Raw genomic sequence first — 16960 nt, 5'->3', positions numbered from 1 at the left:
CTTTGTATTCATTTCACAGGCGTCCAGCTCATTAGTTACTATACCTGTCTGGATAGTGACTAGTTTAGCTGCACTCTGCTTTCATTCTTAGTAAAAGTTTAGTTTTGAGTCCACACCTCTCTGTCTTCCTCCCTCCCTGCCACCCACCTCTCTCCCTCCCTCTGTTTCTCTCTCTCTCTCTCCCTCCGCTTGTCTGCCTGAGCAATAGACCAAAGAAACAAACCTATTTGGTTTCCTGGTTGCAGCAAGACAATCAAGACGAGGGGCAGAGTGACATCAAGCAAGACAAAGGAGAAACAGTAATGTTTCAGGCCATGACAGAAAACATGTTTCCGCTGCGCTGACAGTAGATGCACTAGCTCTAGGACTGCATTGCTGCTGAGATGTTGGTAAGCAAGAGTACAGTGCTTAAAATCTGCTATAAATGTGTAGGGGTGGAGAGAGAGAGAGAGAGAGAGAGAGAGAGAGGAGAAGGGAGCGTGATGGCAGAAGTTTCAAATGTTTTGAGGGCTTGGTGTTAGCCTCAGTGCCTCTTTGTGTTTTATTTTTAGTGCTTTTCTTGGCCTCGAGTGTTGTAAGGCCCGTATTAAGTTAAACTTACAATGTAGAATTTGTTTTGTAGCACTTGTATTTTCGTATTTCTGAAAGACGAACACAGGAGTGAGCGAAAAATCAGTAGAAGTGGCTGTATTGGCTGGAAGAGCACACTTTTCTTTTCCTTTTTAAATGAAACGTAATTGTAACTGCTCCTATTGTCTGTTGCTGGATAATGTAATACTACTGGATTGTTATGGCTCAACAATGGATGCAGTTTAAGGAGGACAAGATGCATGCTTCTGAGATTAACATGATGGCATGCAAATATCGTTCTAAAGACAAATATCAGAGTGAACGCTCAAAAACTTGAACCAACCACTAGCTTCATTGCTTATGAATATTCACACATTCAAAAATTGCGATTACACATCTCTTGACACAGAAGAACTGTAGATATTTATTGACACCCCCCCACACACACACACACATACACACACACACACTCACAGACTCACAGACTGAGTTTTTGGTTGACTTCACCTGAAACCTCACATTAGCAGAACAATGGCGGCAGCAGATTTGGGCGCGTCCAGGAGCCCGAATTTGAGCTCCGGGCCCCCCACTCGTGGTGATCTTCGGCTCGTGGGCAAGACCCTCAGAAGACTGGATAAACTCCAACAGCTGTGCAGTACCCCTCGGCTTGGACTGAGAAATAGTCCGCCATACCTACCACAGCTGCTGTCAGAGACCTCAGTGCTGCTCATCCAGGTCTGGGAGCCTTTCCAAGGCTTCAGGCAGGCAGGTGGACAGGTGCCACACGGAGACGAGGCAGAGTACCTGAGGATCCATATCAAAAACCTCTTTGATAAGACAGAGCGGGCTCTACTGCTGTTTAAAGAAGGACGAAGGAAGATATATGAAGAGACTTCAACTTACAGGTGAGAGGGCCCCTGGCTGGCATCTACATACACATGCAGGGGAAGAGGGAAAGTTTGGTCTTGAAACACCAAAATGTTTCAAGACCAAGAAATTGTTTAGAAAACAAAGAACAACTTTTTTTTTTAAGAAAAAGAAAACTCTGTGTAACATACTCATTATTACATTTATACTATAACAGAACATTGTGACATTTGTAAAATTAGCATTTGTTTAGATTACATTTATGTTTTTCATCAGTTTAACCAAAAATGCAAACTCATCCTAGCTCCAGTCTCTTATATGTGAAAGCGTGCACTTTTTTTCAGTATTTTGGCCTTGTTCAGACAAGTGACAAGACATGTGAAGTCATCGCAAATAATAATAAATTTTCTTTCGTTTTTTTTTTTTTTTTTTTTGGGGGGGGGGCGACAGATTAACAGGTTAATCTGCCAAATTTCTGTTTCTTTGGCCCCAAAAATATGTTTTTAGATTTTCAGAGAGTAACTAAGAAAATCCTCACTAAACTTTCCAGAAGTCTCACAGGTCAAATTTCCTTAACAGCAGCATATGTACGGAAGTAGGAAATCAGTTTCTGACCGAATTTTGGAAGCGTTGTGTATCAAGTTGTTAAGAACTGAACATGTCATAAAGGTGATTGTCTGAAATGTTGGCCTTTGTCCGAACGAGGTGTGAAGCATTGTCAGACTTCTCAAAAGCACGGCCTACCACGACGCCTCGATTATAGGGATGGTTAAGCTAAGGAGCCGTGCCTATGCATTACTAACTGTAACGATGGCAGCCTGACTGAATATGGAAAAACTGACCAACAGCACTTATATTTCACAATACAGCTCGGATATTTGTTTTATTATTTAAATAATCTTCAGGTAGTGGTCATTTATGATGCCAGTCATACCTTTATATGTACCTATGTGATGTTTTTAATTATCAAAATGCTTCTCACCCATGAATTTGTCCACTTTGTTTGCAATTTTTCATAGTTTCTTGCAGGAACCAGTCTGTTCGTGTGGCAGGGACAATAGAAAGTTCTGTTGGATAATTTATTGCTATGTAAATATACGTGCTTGTCATCATTATGGACTTGTGTTATTTTAATTTACCACTTCTAATCACTGCTTTGTAGTGTTTTGCAGTAATCCATGGCTGTCAGACCTGGAATATCAAGCTTTACTGTAGGCAGATACTTAATGCCAAAAGTGATGATGAAAGCCATTCAGCTGACGGAGATGAATTGGGTTAACTTTTCTTTGCATAAAATTGTTGAAAAATGAAATTATTTAATTATCTAAGAAGGTTTTAGAACTTCTGTCAGATTAGGGAAACAAGACATTTTATGTGGCATATTCCTGTATGAAATATAATGGAGTCATAAACGACTTTTAAGCTTGAAGTTTAAATACTGTTAAAATGTACCTCTATTTCTTTAAGACTAAAAGAGGTCTGAGGTCTTATTTAATCTGGTATTGTGCAACAGTTGACCAAAATGAGATTAAAACAGTCTGTATGTGGCCACTGACCATGAGTTTGACATCTCCGCTTCATACCAATTGTCTTGCAAGTCACTGTAAGATCTTAGATTCGAATTTTCCAGACTTTCCATTTCTTTTAGTGCCACAAATGAAATCGGCCATGCCGATCCAAGTAACGCAAATACCCGAGCTTTCCTAATCGAAGCAAATACAATGTGTTTTTAACCAGATGCTAATAAAAGAAGCTGGACAGAAAATTATAAAAAGCAAAATGAGTGAACATCCATCTGATATTATTATTGCCAGATTACACTACGATTCCTTCACACTCAACCAGATCATGTTCTCAAGCCAATTTTTTTTTCTGATATACCAAAGGAACTGTAAAATACGAAGACTCTCAATTTACGTCATTTGATCTAGTGTCAAATCTTGTGTAGAGTATCTAATGTAGGTGCTGTGGCTAGTCAATTTTGTGGGAATGAATTTAAGTAACAGAAACCATAAGAGTTTTGTCTCTCTAAACTCAACTTCTGCAGGAATATTAAATAGACTATAAAAGAAAAAAGCAAAACCTTCCCCCATTTCTTCTTCCAGTATCCTGTGACCAAGGGTTTTATACCACTTGTGCATTACTAAAGGAAAAAAGTTCAAATTAAATATAGCCCATTATAATTGCCTGATTTAAAAGTCTTACTTGAAAGCAGTGATAGAGGTTTAAGCTCATCCTTAAACAAATTAAATGCACTGAAGAAAAAACTATTTTAAACCACCTATAGAAGCTGAGGCAAAATAAAATAAGACTTTACTCTCTGTACTTATATTTTCTGTTTGTACTATAACTTTCTGTCTGCTGTTTCATTCAAGTGGATATTCTGGAACAGCTTAATAGACTTACTTATATGTGGAGTGTTGGCTGCATTTTCCTGCACCTGTTTGGAATACTAATAATTAAGGTGGAAAAGAGCCAACCTTGCACTTTTGTGATGCTAATATGGGGAAACTAGAAAAAACAACAACAACATCCTTTGAATTTGAGCAGTGTGAGAAAGAGACTGTCTAACCTTGAGCACGATTTTTTGCCCGCATTTGCCTACGAATATACCAACCTGCAACCGGTGTTAGTTCAGAACTGAGTGAGCAAATAACTATTCTGTTGTCACAAGTTTAGCGCCCTGCCAAATTTATTAGCTAGCGTGAATGCTGAATAAAGAAAAGCTGATTTGCAGTGTTCTCGGTGAGCACCAACTAAAATATAGTCCAATCTTTTATCAACTAGCTGGTGATGATGATTGATGATGATTTTTTTTTTTGTTCTGACTGGATGTAGTTGCATTAACCTTCATGTGCTTTGATATTACATTTTAATGTTTTAGCTTTATTCCAAGGCGCTGGCCGGTTTGCTGTTGAAAAGCAGCGCTCAAAATTTGTGCAGCAACTGCGAAATAAGTGGAGTTTTGTCCTGGACGGGTCACTACTCCATCACAGGGTTAATATAGAGAGCAGCCCCCACTCCTGCAACCAACTTAGCACCATTAGTTAAGCTTGCATGTAAACCTTTAACCGGTGAAAAGTAACTGGGGCGCACAGTAAAAATAGACACAGAAAGGTTCCACCTGACCATAGTCAGTTCAAACCACAAAACTGCTTGAGGTGACAGTGATCTACTAACTGAAGTAGCTCGGTTATATTATACATTGAAAAAATCTTTGTTTAGCATGTTAAAAGACAAAGTTAATAAACAAATAATTATATCAACATCAAAATTACAGTTTAAATATCATTCTTATCCCTTCTGCTGGTTCATTTGGGGAGCTGGCTGTAACTCTATAGAGTCCACTGCATGCTGCACAATGTACGCTCAGTTCTGCTAAAATTTCACAGCCAGCAGCTGTTTTCAAAGATGATTTTCCCGTAGAATATGAAAATCACATAACCCATATTTACAGTTTTATGTCGTCATCTTCAAGAATCTCAAGCATGTACAACAGATGGCCCTCATACCACAAATCCTGCATGGTCAGTCATGTGGCAAGTTCACAAATTGTTATACATATTGTGGTTTAGACATCAGAACAAATCTCTTTTATATTCTCATCGTTTTTTTTGGATTGTACTGCTACAGCTCATACAAATAAGCAAATTTTCAGTCTGCTTTTAAAGTATTTGACTGTTGGAAGCTGAAATAGCAGTTCTTTACATGAAAGTTCTGCCTGTTAAAAATTAAAAACAGAAGTGAGATCTAATTATTATTTGAGACGACAGAAACCAACAGTGGAAGCTTTAGCGGTTGGAAGATTATCATAAGCGAAACACTGACAACTTTGAGGGTATCTGAAAGAAATTTAAGAAGCACGCATACAGCTGCAGCATTAGCATAACAACATAGGTAGTTCACACTTCTGTATTAACTTGTTGCACATTATACTTTTTTAAACATGTTTAAGGAAGCATTATTCTTATTTCACCAGTCATGCAGTAAGTATTCAGACAAGTCAAATTAGCAATACCGACAATGTTATTGAAATAGTCAATTATAAGTATTATCAGCTCCTCACGTATGGTAAATGGTCTGTATTTATATAACGCTTTACTAGTTCCCCAAAGTGCTTTACACAACCAGTCATCCATCCATTCACACACTGGTGATGGCAAGCTACATTGTAGCCACAGCCACCCTGGGGCGCACTGACTGTCTCGCCCAAGGACCGAGACTCAAACCGGCAACCTTCCGATTACAAGGCGAACTCCCAACTCTTGAACCACGATCGCCCTCAAGCCACGTTATATCTAAAGAGCTCTAGCTACTTACTTATGATGCATTTAAGTCTGTCAGTTATTTATCTATTTTTTTTTATATTTGTGCACTGTCATTTTGACTGAGGAAGGGGCCTCACATAGTGTTTTGTAGAACTACACACAACTATCAAATTTCTGAAGTGGAGTAGATTTATAATAGTCTTGCTCTGAATTGTGGCAGAATTTATATTATAAAACAAGTAGTGGTTACCACATAGTTTGGGTGTTGCAAATGGTTTTAAACACGAATCTGTATTCTTTGAAAAAACAAGAAACACTGATAATAGCTATATGATTATGATTCTAAATATTAACATGCAGAATTGTTTCAAATTGGAGAAATATTCCCATAGTGTTCGATGCAAGCGGCTCTCTTTCACTTACATACCTGTCAATTAAATCTGAAATCTTGCACCATGGAACATCTTGTTTGGTGCTGGCAGAGTTCAAAGGTGGTTACTGACCCAGAGATTACTTGAAGTAATTCTGTTTTGCTGCGTGATGCAAAAAAAAAGAAAGAAAGCAACAGTAACAAGGAACTTCACATCAAACTGTTTGAGGTCACGCACAAGCTGGTGAGGAACATGCCAACAATGTTCAGCTACAAATGACACCAAATTACTATAATGCAAATTATTATATCTCATAATAAAAGGAATTAAAGCACTTCCCCTAATGTTAGCTGATGTGTTTATGGTTCTATTCAGTGCAGTGTTTCTGTCTTTTGAATGATATTTTTAAGTACAAAGGCCCAGCCAGAGTGAGAGATGTGGCTTACACATTTCCTCCCGCCTCCTCCTCTACTATTACTCTTGAGTACTCTATTTAACACCATAGAGGGTTTTCTTTTTCTCATTGAGGTGGAAAGTCTATAACCACTTTCCACAATAGCAGATTTCTAAAGAATTTTAAATATTTCAACAGTTATGATTGCCTCCAGAGTTGCATCATAAAAGTGTTAGAAAAGAGGAAATACTTTGTGTTACAAAATTTAGTTTCCTTAGTAAGTTTAAATACTCGAATTATTGATTGGGATTAGTGCACAGAGAGCTGAAACAGACAGTAGTGTTTTTTAGTCAATATAGACAATAAATATGGAAACATAAATTAAAGCCCTCCTCTACTTGTTCATTGTATTTATTGTAAAGTAATGCCCACATGTAAAAAGTGAAAGCATATCTAAATGTCCGTAGCTTCTGTGTTTTCAAAGTTCAGTAGTAGTACATGCACTAGCTTTTTAACACATTTTTATACATGTTGTGCTGCATAAAACACATGGAGGAGGACAGACCCTTACTTGTTAACACTACACATTATGGCATGCTTGAATGTAACATGTGTATGTGTGTGTATGTGGTGGGGAGGTGTTATTGCTGTTGTTGTTGTTGTTGTTGTTATTTTTTTTTAATATACTCCCATTTGAGAGTTGCACCAAGTTGCTTCTAGCAAAAAGAGAAAGTTTTTTGTTAACTAAACTAAAAGTTATAAATATGTGTAGCATCAAAATAAAACTATCAAAAATATCAATTATATTTATAGAAAGCCTTTGAAGTGCCTGAGAAGACTATTGAGACTGGCCTAAAGTGACACACTGGCCAATGGAACATTTTGTGGTATTTACAGACAAGCATGCAGCAGGCAGCATCCTGTTTGCAAGGTGGACTACCTGTTGAGTGTGTTTGATTCTGTTTGTGTGTTTGTATCTATGGAAAGTGTCTGTATTTCTTGCAACTGAAACAGAAAGGTAGTATATAACAGTGCCTATATTTGTGCACCAGTGCTAAAAGTTCAGATATCTATTTGTACTTAATGCAATTACATAAAGCTTTAGGAAAACTCATTTTAAATAGGAACACTGTGTATACTTGAGATTCACAAACACAAGGGTTTCTGCCTAGAAAAAGATTGTATTGCATGATTACTCAGACACTGTGGAGCAAAACTATAAATGTTTCTATAAAAGTTTCTGCAGCCAGAGCTTAAAGTCTGTGACGTCTTTCATTCTCAGGAGGAATTTGACCAAGCTGACTTTGTTGTTCAGTCACATGCTGTGGGAGCTGAAGGCCTTTTATCCAGGAGGATGTTTTCAGGGTGACAAATACAGGGTGGCGTTATCTGCAGCTGAGGACTTTTGGAGGGAGTCATTTGGCGACAAGTTAGTATTGAAACATTTCTTGACATCGTCTTATGTGTATGTTTACATCTACCAAACATTAAGGATGTGTTCTGACAGGTGTATAGTGCAGTGGAATACCTTTAAAGAACAGCTGAGAAATGTACATCCATTTGAGGAAGGGATGGAATCTATGGCTCTGAAGTCAACCATTGACTTAACTTGCAACGATCACATCTCTGTGTTTGAGTTTGATGTTTTCACGCGACTGTTTCAGGTAAGGTGAACGTTTTGTTACATTAAGAACCAGATGGTGTAGGAAATATGTCTATTTGCATTTTTGCTTGTCGGAGAATGGTTTGTTACCAGTAGCTAGTTACTGTAGCTTCGCACGATAGATGAAATAAGAAAACTGTACAGCACCGCTAAAGCTCATGTTTGTTCAAAGAGAACAAATCCAAACACTAAACAGATCAGTTGCCCTTTTAGAGGAGATGACTGGACAGTGTCACTAACAAGGGCGTGCAAAAGATTAAGGCATGCAGTATCCAAGATCAAATCCTCTTCCCTCATCTCTTTTAGCCGTGGAGGACTCTTTTAATGAACTGGAACCAGCTGGCCGTGACTCATCCAGGCTACATGGCCTTCCTCACCTATGACCAGGTTATAGCTCGTCTGGAACACTACCTGCACAGACCTGGGAGGTGAGGATTCATGCATCACTCAGAAAATATTCAAAAAGTATGAAAATATGAAAAAGGTCTCAAGATTCTAAATATATATATAAATAAGAGAATCTTTTCATTTATTGCTCCAATATTATACCTTTAGTTTTCTGGGGGTTTATTCAAGAAATGTTTCTGCAAACAAACATTAGCCATGGCCAAAAGTATCATGCAGTGCAAATTTTTTATTGTTATTATAGCTGAGAATGAGAGGAATTTAATTTGATTAGCCCCATTTGAAAATTGTGTAAAATCTTCTGCTGATATTTCTGGAAAACCTCAATGTCTCTTAATGTGGTTATTTTTCCATTTTCTGTGTGAGCTACATGTTTTCCTTTTCCTTGCAGCTATATCTTTCGTCTGAGCTGTACAAAAATGGGAGAGTGGGCTATTGGCCACGTGACATTTGATGGTGCCATCATCCAGACTATCCCGGAGGACATACCTCTCTACCAAGCTCTGATTCAAGGCTTCAATCAGGGCTGGTTAGGACAAACATGTACATTTCTCTGAATTGCTTCTTTTGTTTATGTGTTTTTTTTCTAAGCTCCGTGCTTTTCTGTGCCTGCAGCTACTTGTACCCAGATGGCCGGGATGTGAACCCTGACTTGAAAAGCTTGTGTGAACCAGCCAGCAGAGGAAAAGTTAAAGTTACAGAAGTGAGTGGCTGCAATTTATACATCATTATCTATTTAACTGCAGCATCTTGAACCTTTGCCAAGACAAAACAGATAATATCCTGAGATGTTGTCTTGTCTCTCTGACTAAATACAACCACCAAACAGGAACAGTATGAGCTTTACTGTGAGATCGGCAGCACCTACCAGCTATGTAAGATATGCACAGAGAGGGATAAAGACACCCGGATTCAGCCCTGTGGCCATCTCCTGTGCCAAACCTGCCTCACAGGCTGGCAGGTATGAATCTTCATCCACGGACTCAAAGTTTTCAAATCTGTAACCTATTTAAATCCATTCAAATTCACAGACGCATGTTCAAATATATCCCGCTCATACAGAGACGTTGAAGGGAGACAGACAGTTACTGTAACCGTTGTTGTGTGTTCATTGGGGTGAAACAGTCTGGGCTGGCTGAACTAGATATAGTTTTTTAGGCCACGGGTTGGTCGTTGGTTGCAGTCCTGCTGTACTGTAACAATGCGGGTTATTTGAATGTGGTTTGGGGTTGGTGCAAAAAAAGATTTCTCATGCAAACACTTTATTAAAATGTAGGATTGGCAAGAAGTTATTTTAACTCTGAAAAACTACCTTGATTTATTTTTTCCCCCAGTATTCACATATTATCTTCAAAAAATAATATGGAATTATCACACTTCTACATGGCTGTGATTTTCCTCTTCCACTTTTCTTTTTTTCCTTTTTTTTTTTGTTTACATGAAAAATTATAGTCGAGCTCAGGCAATATCGAGTGCACCAATGCTTATAAAGCACCTGTAATATGTGCTCTGTTGAGCTATTTTTAGATGACCTATTAGATTTTATAGCTTGATAGCCAAGGCATGACACTCAAGAATCATCCTCTCATAATGTCACCATTATTTATTTGTATATAATAGAGATAATACAAAGTAGCTCATAGCCTATTCACTATAATATAAACGTGAAAATCTGAGGACAATGTACAGAATATCATGTGATATTGATGTTTCAATACACTTTACATTTGACCTCTTTAGATGACAGAAATTTCTCAGCCAAAGAAAATTCAGTCATCATGTGTACAGCATGTCCTGTGTGCACTTCGTTTGTTCTCTTCCAGGGGGGCTTCCCCAACTTCCTGCTTCCTCTTTCGAGTTACAGAGTGACAAAAAAGACGTCCAATCAGAATTAAAGCTGGAGCTGTCAAAGTATAGCTTCATGGTTCTGGCTAGTTCTTTTACTCAGACAATCCCAGCTAGAAGCCCTCCACCTATTCAGTAGGTGTTTTGTTTGTTTTTTTGAAGGTGCAGAGCAACATGTCCTGACATTTGGCTCAGGACTTCCTGTGTGAGCTTAGCCTCACATCCTCCTTAAGCTGCATCGGTGACATTCACTATGAGAAAAAGTGTGCGCATGTAATGTGAGAAGGAGAAAGGCAGAGAGAGGGAGAAAGGGAGAGAGAGAAAAAGAGACTAACTTGAAAAGAAAGTTCAAAGAGCTTCATGGATGCCACACCACAACGGAAAAGTTGTAAGTTTTATGAGATTAAGGTTAAGCAAACTTTCTTTTTAACTGTAAGTTTACTTTACATAGACATGTAAGGTGTAAGGAACATAACCCAAAAACAAAATCAGCATTGCAGCAGCATACCAAATATCAGAACGTGTATGTTAAATTCAGTAAGAGTTTGAAATAGAACATTTATAGACTACATGCATCATATTTCTGTAGTAGGGATGCTTTTACAGTGGCCCTGAATTTTTTTTATTGATAGGATCTCGATTGATTTGTTGTTTGGAAACGTAAACATGAAGTTTTTAAGTCAGACGTCTCTTTATCTTGGTCTCATCATATCGATTATGTCATCTCCAAGATGGCAAACAGCATCACTGTTTCAAGGAAATGTCCTACATATCCTCTCATTTCTGTCCTGTTGCATGTTGCTAACTCATTCATTCTGTCATATCTGGAGTACGGCCCAATAATTTAGCTGCTGATAAACATCTAGAAAAAAAACTCCTGCTGAGTATGCATTGCTCCTTCTGTACAACTGTGTGCAAGATGCATAAACCATTATCTTGGCATACTGTTCATGAGAGGTTAAAGGTGTTTCTGTTAGTCATAAACACAGCTATAGTGAAATCTATGTCTTGTTTCTTTTGTGAAAAATTTGTAAGTAGGGATTTTAATGACGATCATCTGACACAACAAAAGACTTCCGGGCAGTTAGATTTAACGTATGTTTGAACTAATGTAATGAAAAGAACTATTTTGTAGTGAGGTTCCCTATAAACATTAATCCCTGTTAAAACTAGAGACGTACCAGCGTACAAAAATAGATAACATAGTATGGCGAGCAGTCTGTGTAATCATATTAACAAATCGAGGTCACATCAAAACCTGGAAAAACACAAAGGCTCTGTGCTATAGTAGCGGAAGCAAAAGCAGAATGTTACAACGATTCCCTTTTATGTTGAGGTGGAAAACCACAATCTACAGGGTCTGTTGAACGTGGTATTTTCCACTACCTTTATCTTTCAAACAGCCAGAGGCCTTTGTCTTTGAAGACATGTTCAACATATTCCACTACATACTGTACAATTTAAAAGATATTAATCTGCTGAAGAGAATGGGTGTTTCTTCACATTCACGTGAACGTTCTCTTTTCCTCTTCCGATGATGGGTTGTTGATATTCATCTAGCAGAAGTCAGCTGGCCAAACCTGCCCATACTGCCGCTGCGACATCAGAGGAACAGAGTCCATCCTCCTGGAGCCGTACGTGCCAGTCAGCGATCAGGTGCTGGTGGAGGAGGGCGATGATGACGATGACGAAGAGGATCATGTGGATATTGAAGAAATGGTAAAGGAAATAGCTGCCCTGAGGAAGGTGTGTAAATACATTTCCGTGTTCCATGTTGTTTAATTTTAGCTGTGCTGTGCTAGCAAATTGAGTTTTTGGTCTGCCATCAACAGCCATAGTATGGCCCGCCATCGGGTTAAGAGAAAATAATTGTTTGCATGTATAGCCTCTAGCAGGTCAACTTTGTCATGTAGTTTTCATTCGACGTCATCGTTTGGACAAAATTAAATTAGTCATTAATCTTTGGTTAATAAAATAAGCACATGCAAACTCATTAGACTGCAATGTACCTTCTGCTTAATGTCAATACTAGTTATAGGATGCTATATATAGTCACTTGAAAGCAACATCGCCCAAGTATAGATTCATAAAACCACCTGCACATCTTTTTGACTATACAAATAGACATTTGTAGTTCTGTGTTTAAATAGTTGTTATACAGTAAAATCCAGGCACCTTGTGTGCACCATGCATCCTCATTCGCATTTCTGCGATTTTAAAAGAAGTTCTCTCTATTGAGTGATATTTTTTTTATTATCATTTTTATTTATTTATTTTCCAGTTTTCCAGTTTGGACTTCCAGTATCCCAGCTCTCACATTAGCGCTCCACCTTTACCCCCTAAAAATAATACAATGCCACGCTGTCCCTCTCCCTCCGTCCAGTCTCAGACGTCTGAAATTAAGACACTGCCCAAACACTCCAACTCTTATTCGGTAAGTTCTTGCTGGCATTCAGGTTAGTTGCATATTCTTCTTGGTTATGGCAGCTTGAAAATGTGAGATGTTGCATTTGTCCAGTTCTCCAAGAGACTAAACTTTTTAAAAAGTAATGAAAAGATTTACCAACTGCCGTGTGCATATGCGCAATAGCCGACGCCCGTACAGTCACTGTGTTTGTTCTCTCCTGCAGCCTCAAAGTAGCAGTGAAACGGAAAGGTACAGAAAACAGACAAACAGGTGAGCAGAGTTGTTATAGTTTTGTATTTTGTAATTAGTTTTTATTTTCATTCCACTTCTTTTTTAGTTCAGGTTAGTTTCTATCTCTGTCCAGAGTGGATCGTCAAGTTTTAGTTGAGTTTTTATTGTTTGAAAACAAAAAAATGTTTTAATTTAAAAGTTTTAATTTAGGTTTTTTTTAGTCTCTTTATGTCTTTAGTCTCATAATTATTAAATTATGATCCTAAATCATGATCCTAAATCAAGATTTAGGAAAATCATTATACGTATTACAATAAAAACCTTTTTTTAAGTAGTGGAAAGTAGTAGTCTTACAAACCATGTCCAATCCTTTATTGCAAATTGCCTCACCAGCAAGTTTTAATAACATTTTTACCAACCTAAGAGATACTAAAACTAAAGATATTACCTTTATATTTCTACCTTAATTTTCTTTTCTTTTTTTCAATGTTACAATGTTTTACAATGTTTTTTCACACCTTGTTTTAGTTCTTAGTTTGATTTTAGTTTACTTTAATAACCTTGCAGGTGAGATCGCAGTAGTATTACATCAAGGTTCTCTGCTTGTATGCTAGAAAGAGCATTTTCCTGCTACTCAATTAAGATCCATGACATTCTAGCTTTATTTATAGTCACCTGGTAGTCTTCTTTCAGAGAAGTAAAAAGCTGCTTCTGTGACAACTGATGGCTTTGATGAACTAATTTTACAAACTACACCGGTTTTAATGTTATTTTCTCATTTTGTTTTGGAAAGGAAGATTTAATTGTTATTTGGCAAACAATATTTAATTAGAGGAATCATAAAATGATTAAAAATGGTTAGGCGACCTGCAAGCCAAGTTACTGAATCTATACAGATATTGAGACTATTAAAATAATTAAAATGTTTCTATGCTTTGTAACTACGCATTAAAGCCGAGAGGTAATTTTTAAAAATCCAAATGTTTCTGTTTTTGCTTGTTAGGTTATTCTTGATGGTTGTTCTATCTAGGATCACTAGCTTAGGTTAATGGAAAATACATTATTTACACAATGATTTATCAAATTTTAAAAAAACAACTCAGGTGATAAAATATATTTTTCTGTCTTTATTTAGTTGTCGAACGGAGGGTTTACGCGGCAGTGAAGAGGAATACGCTGGTGAGCTGAGACCACGCCCTTTCTCTCACAGGTGATTGACTCCTGTCTCCACTTAAATTTCACAGCAATAAACAAGTTTTTTTTTTTTTATTCAATTTTATGCATGTAGTGCAGTTAGTAGTCATAATGACAGGATGGTTCATGTGAAGCAGTTAATTTACTGGTATGTTTATGTGTTTGTAAAACAGCGTGGAACACCTGAGAGAAGCAAACTTTCCTTCCTCCTCTCAGAGAGCTGACGACAGTAAGTCATAGTTGTTACAACCTTCTTTCGTCTTCTTTTGCTGGGCGATGAGAGTTTGGCTCAAGAGTTTGGAGTTCGCCTTGTAATCGGAAGGTTGCCGGTTCAATCCCCGGCTTGGACATTCTCGGTCGTTGTGTCCTTGGGCAAGACCCTTCACCCGTTGCCTACTGGTGGTGGTCAGAGGGCCCGGTGGCGCCAGTGTCCGGCAGCCTCGCTTCTGTCAGTGCGCCCCAGGGTGGCTGTGGCTACAATGTAGCTTGCCATCACCAGTGTGTGAATGGGTGGATGACTGGATATGTAAAGCGCTTTGGGGTCCTTAGGGACTAGAAAAGCGCTATATAAATACAGGCCATTTACCATACGTGAGGAGCTGATAATACTTATAACTGACTATTTCAATAACATTGTCAGTGCAGCGTGGTATTGCTAATTTGACTTGTCTGAATACTTGCTGCATGATTGGTGAAATAAGAATAATGCTTCCTTAAACATGTTTTAAAAAGTATAATGTGCAACAAGTTAATACAGAAGTGTGAATTACATATGTTGTTATGCTGTATGCGTGCTTCTTAAATTTCTTTCAGATACCGTCTGGGTGGGTGTGGCTACAATGTAGCTTGCCATCATGTGTGAATGTGTGTGTGACTGGATGTGTAAAGTGCTTTGGGGTCCTTAGGGACTAGAAAATCGCTATATAAATACAGGCCATTTACATACAGTAATGTGAGCAAACATGCAGAGGACCTTCCATCTTAAAACGAACTAAAGAAATTTCACCTGATGCACAAGACTGGAAAACAGTTAGAAACATACTGAAATCATTCAACGCTTTGAACCACATGTTTTTTACGGGTGTTTCTCTAAAAAAAATGAAAAACACATTAAAGACACACAGCTGCACTGCAGAGAAAAATAGGCCTCTTCAGGTCTTGAATGGGATATATTTGTTTGCTTAATAAGCTTTACTTGCTTTTCTTTATGATTTTTATTCTACATCTCAGACATGTTCACCTTGTCATGACAGGAAATTAGAAAATTGAACTCATACTGTTAAAAATAGTTTCATATTTGACGCATTGCAGTACATTAGCATAATAATGGTAGCACCGAGATCATTTTTCTCAGGTCAAAACTGTGAAATTGATTTGTTTTGAATTCCCCTTAGGTGCTCTTATTTATTAGGTTTAGGTACTATTGTTTTAGTATTTTATCAGAAGTTGGAGATGAGATTCTATACACTTACATGAATAACGTAAGTCACCTTAACCCGCTAGACTTCTTGTGAATATTGTGCATTTCACGTGAAATCTCTGTTTGATTGTGTATAGGTGGAGTACCCTGGCTCGGACCCAACATCCCTGTAATGGAGAGAAGACATAAGGAAAAGGAGATGAGCAGACCAGGGCTCAGAAAAGACAAGTACGCTCAGGGAGAGATGAAGAGAACAATGTCATCCTGAGTGACAAACAACATGTAGAGTCAATAGACTTAATTTCATCCAAGAAATCAGCCTTTGTTGAATGTAAAAAATAATATTTAATGCTGCAAACTACCATGTGCATGCTGCACTGCTGAAAATGAGTGGAGTGTTTGGGACTAACAGAAAAATTGCCCACTGTGGCCTCCTACTGTTTGATAATTGCACTGCCATTAGCAACACGGTAGGTTCAGTACTAATTCCTAAATATAGTGTCACATTAGATCTTCATTGGAGTTAAAGTATTTACTGACACTCTGAAACAGAAATTAAGGAGAGGCTTAATAATTGACAATGTGATTTTTATTAAATAATAGAAAAACCCTACCTCTTTCTTTAATCTATAACATAAGTTTGTTCTTGTAAATGTTATAAGAGTAGAGAAGGGCCTCTATATTGATAAAGCAGTTGTAACCCTTTGAAAACAGCAGATAAATAACATTACAGTCATTCAGTTTTACATAAAAGTGTTTCACAATTTCTTCAGATATGATATTTGACCTACATGCAGAAGACATGCAGCATGTGTACTTTAACCAGACTTGTTGAACATTTATTTCTCTCTCCCCGTCACTCCAAATAAGGGTCTTTGAGTATGTGTGAGTGTTAAGGTGCTGCAGGATATTGCTAAGCAAGCTGTATCAAGTACCTCCAAGACAGAGTCACAGAAAGACCCTTTCTCTGGAAGGGCAAAAGCAAAGATGCATCACAGAGGAACATTTCAGTCTAAGAATGAGAGAGAGCGTTATTATGTACAGGTTATTGCTGTTTAGGTCATTCTCTAGTGAACAGAGTAACTCGGAAAGATGCATGAGAAACATGCACAGTTTGTGTGACTTCAGGCAGTTCAGACGTGAGCTATATTAAAAATTATATGTAAGTGTTACTATATCTGACGTAGAAGGATTACCATCAAAACTGTACAGGAAATGATAAATGCTGAATTGATCCAGACATAAAGTGATACATTAAAAGGCGGTCAGAATAATGTGAAGGCGCTTTATTTACATCTGTAACTGATTATAAATACAGTAACCTG

The 16960-nt window shown here is 37.8% G+C and overlaps 1 protein-coding gene across 3 annotated transcripts; it reads left to right on the top strand.

Moving 5' to 3' along the window:
* The first annotated feature begins 241 nt into the window (after positions 1-241).
* cblc (Cbl proto-oncogene C, E3 ubiquitin protein ligase) lies at positions 242-16952 on the top strand. 3 transcript variants are annotated; one of them, XM_082550781.1, is made up of 14 exons: positions 242-389; positions 1098-1475; positions 7753-7899; positions 7978-8134; positions 8440-8561; positions 8930-9067; positions 9154-9241; positions 9368-9499; positions 11944-12129; positions 12665-12817; positions 13014-13060; positions 14157-14231; positions 14389-14444; positions 15773-16952. In XM_082550781.1, exons 2-14 carry the CDS (start codon positions 1102-1104, stop codon positions 15901-15903), a joined length of 1806 nt encoding a protein of 601 aa, XP_082406907.1. In that variant the 5' UTR covers positions 242-389; positions 1098-1101; the 3' UTR covers positions 15904-16952. The 3 variants fall into 3 exon arrangements, with proteins under 3 accessions (XP_082406907.1, XP_082406906.1, XP_082406908.1); XM_082550780.1 differs by having other exon boundaries at positions 1095-1475; XM_082550782.1 differs by having other exon boundaries at positions 1095-1475; positions 11947-12129; positions 15773-16950.
* The last annotated feature ends 8 nt before the right edge of the window (positions 16953-16960 follow it).

Source organism: Aulonocara stuartgranti, assembly GCF_965226115.1.
Source record: "Aulonocara stuartgranti genome assembly, chromosome: 11".
Lineage (NCBI taxonomy): Eukaryota > Metazoa > Chordata > Actinopteri > Cichliformes > Cichlidae > Aulonocara > Aulonocara stuartgranti.
This window is presented reverse-complemented; position numbering and strand designations above follow the sequence as displayed.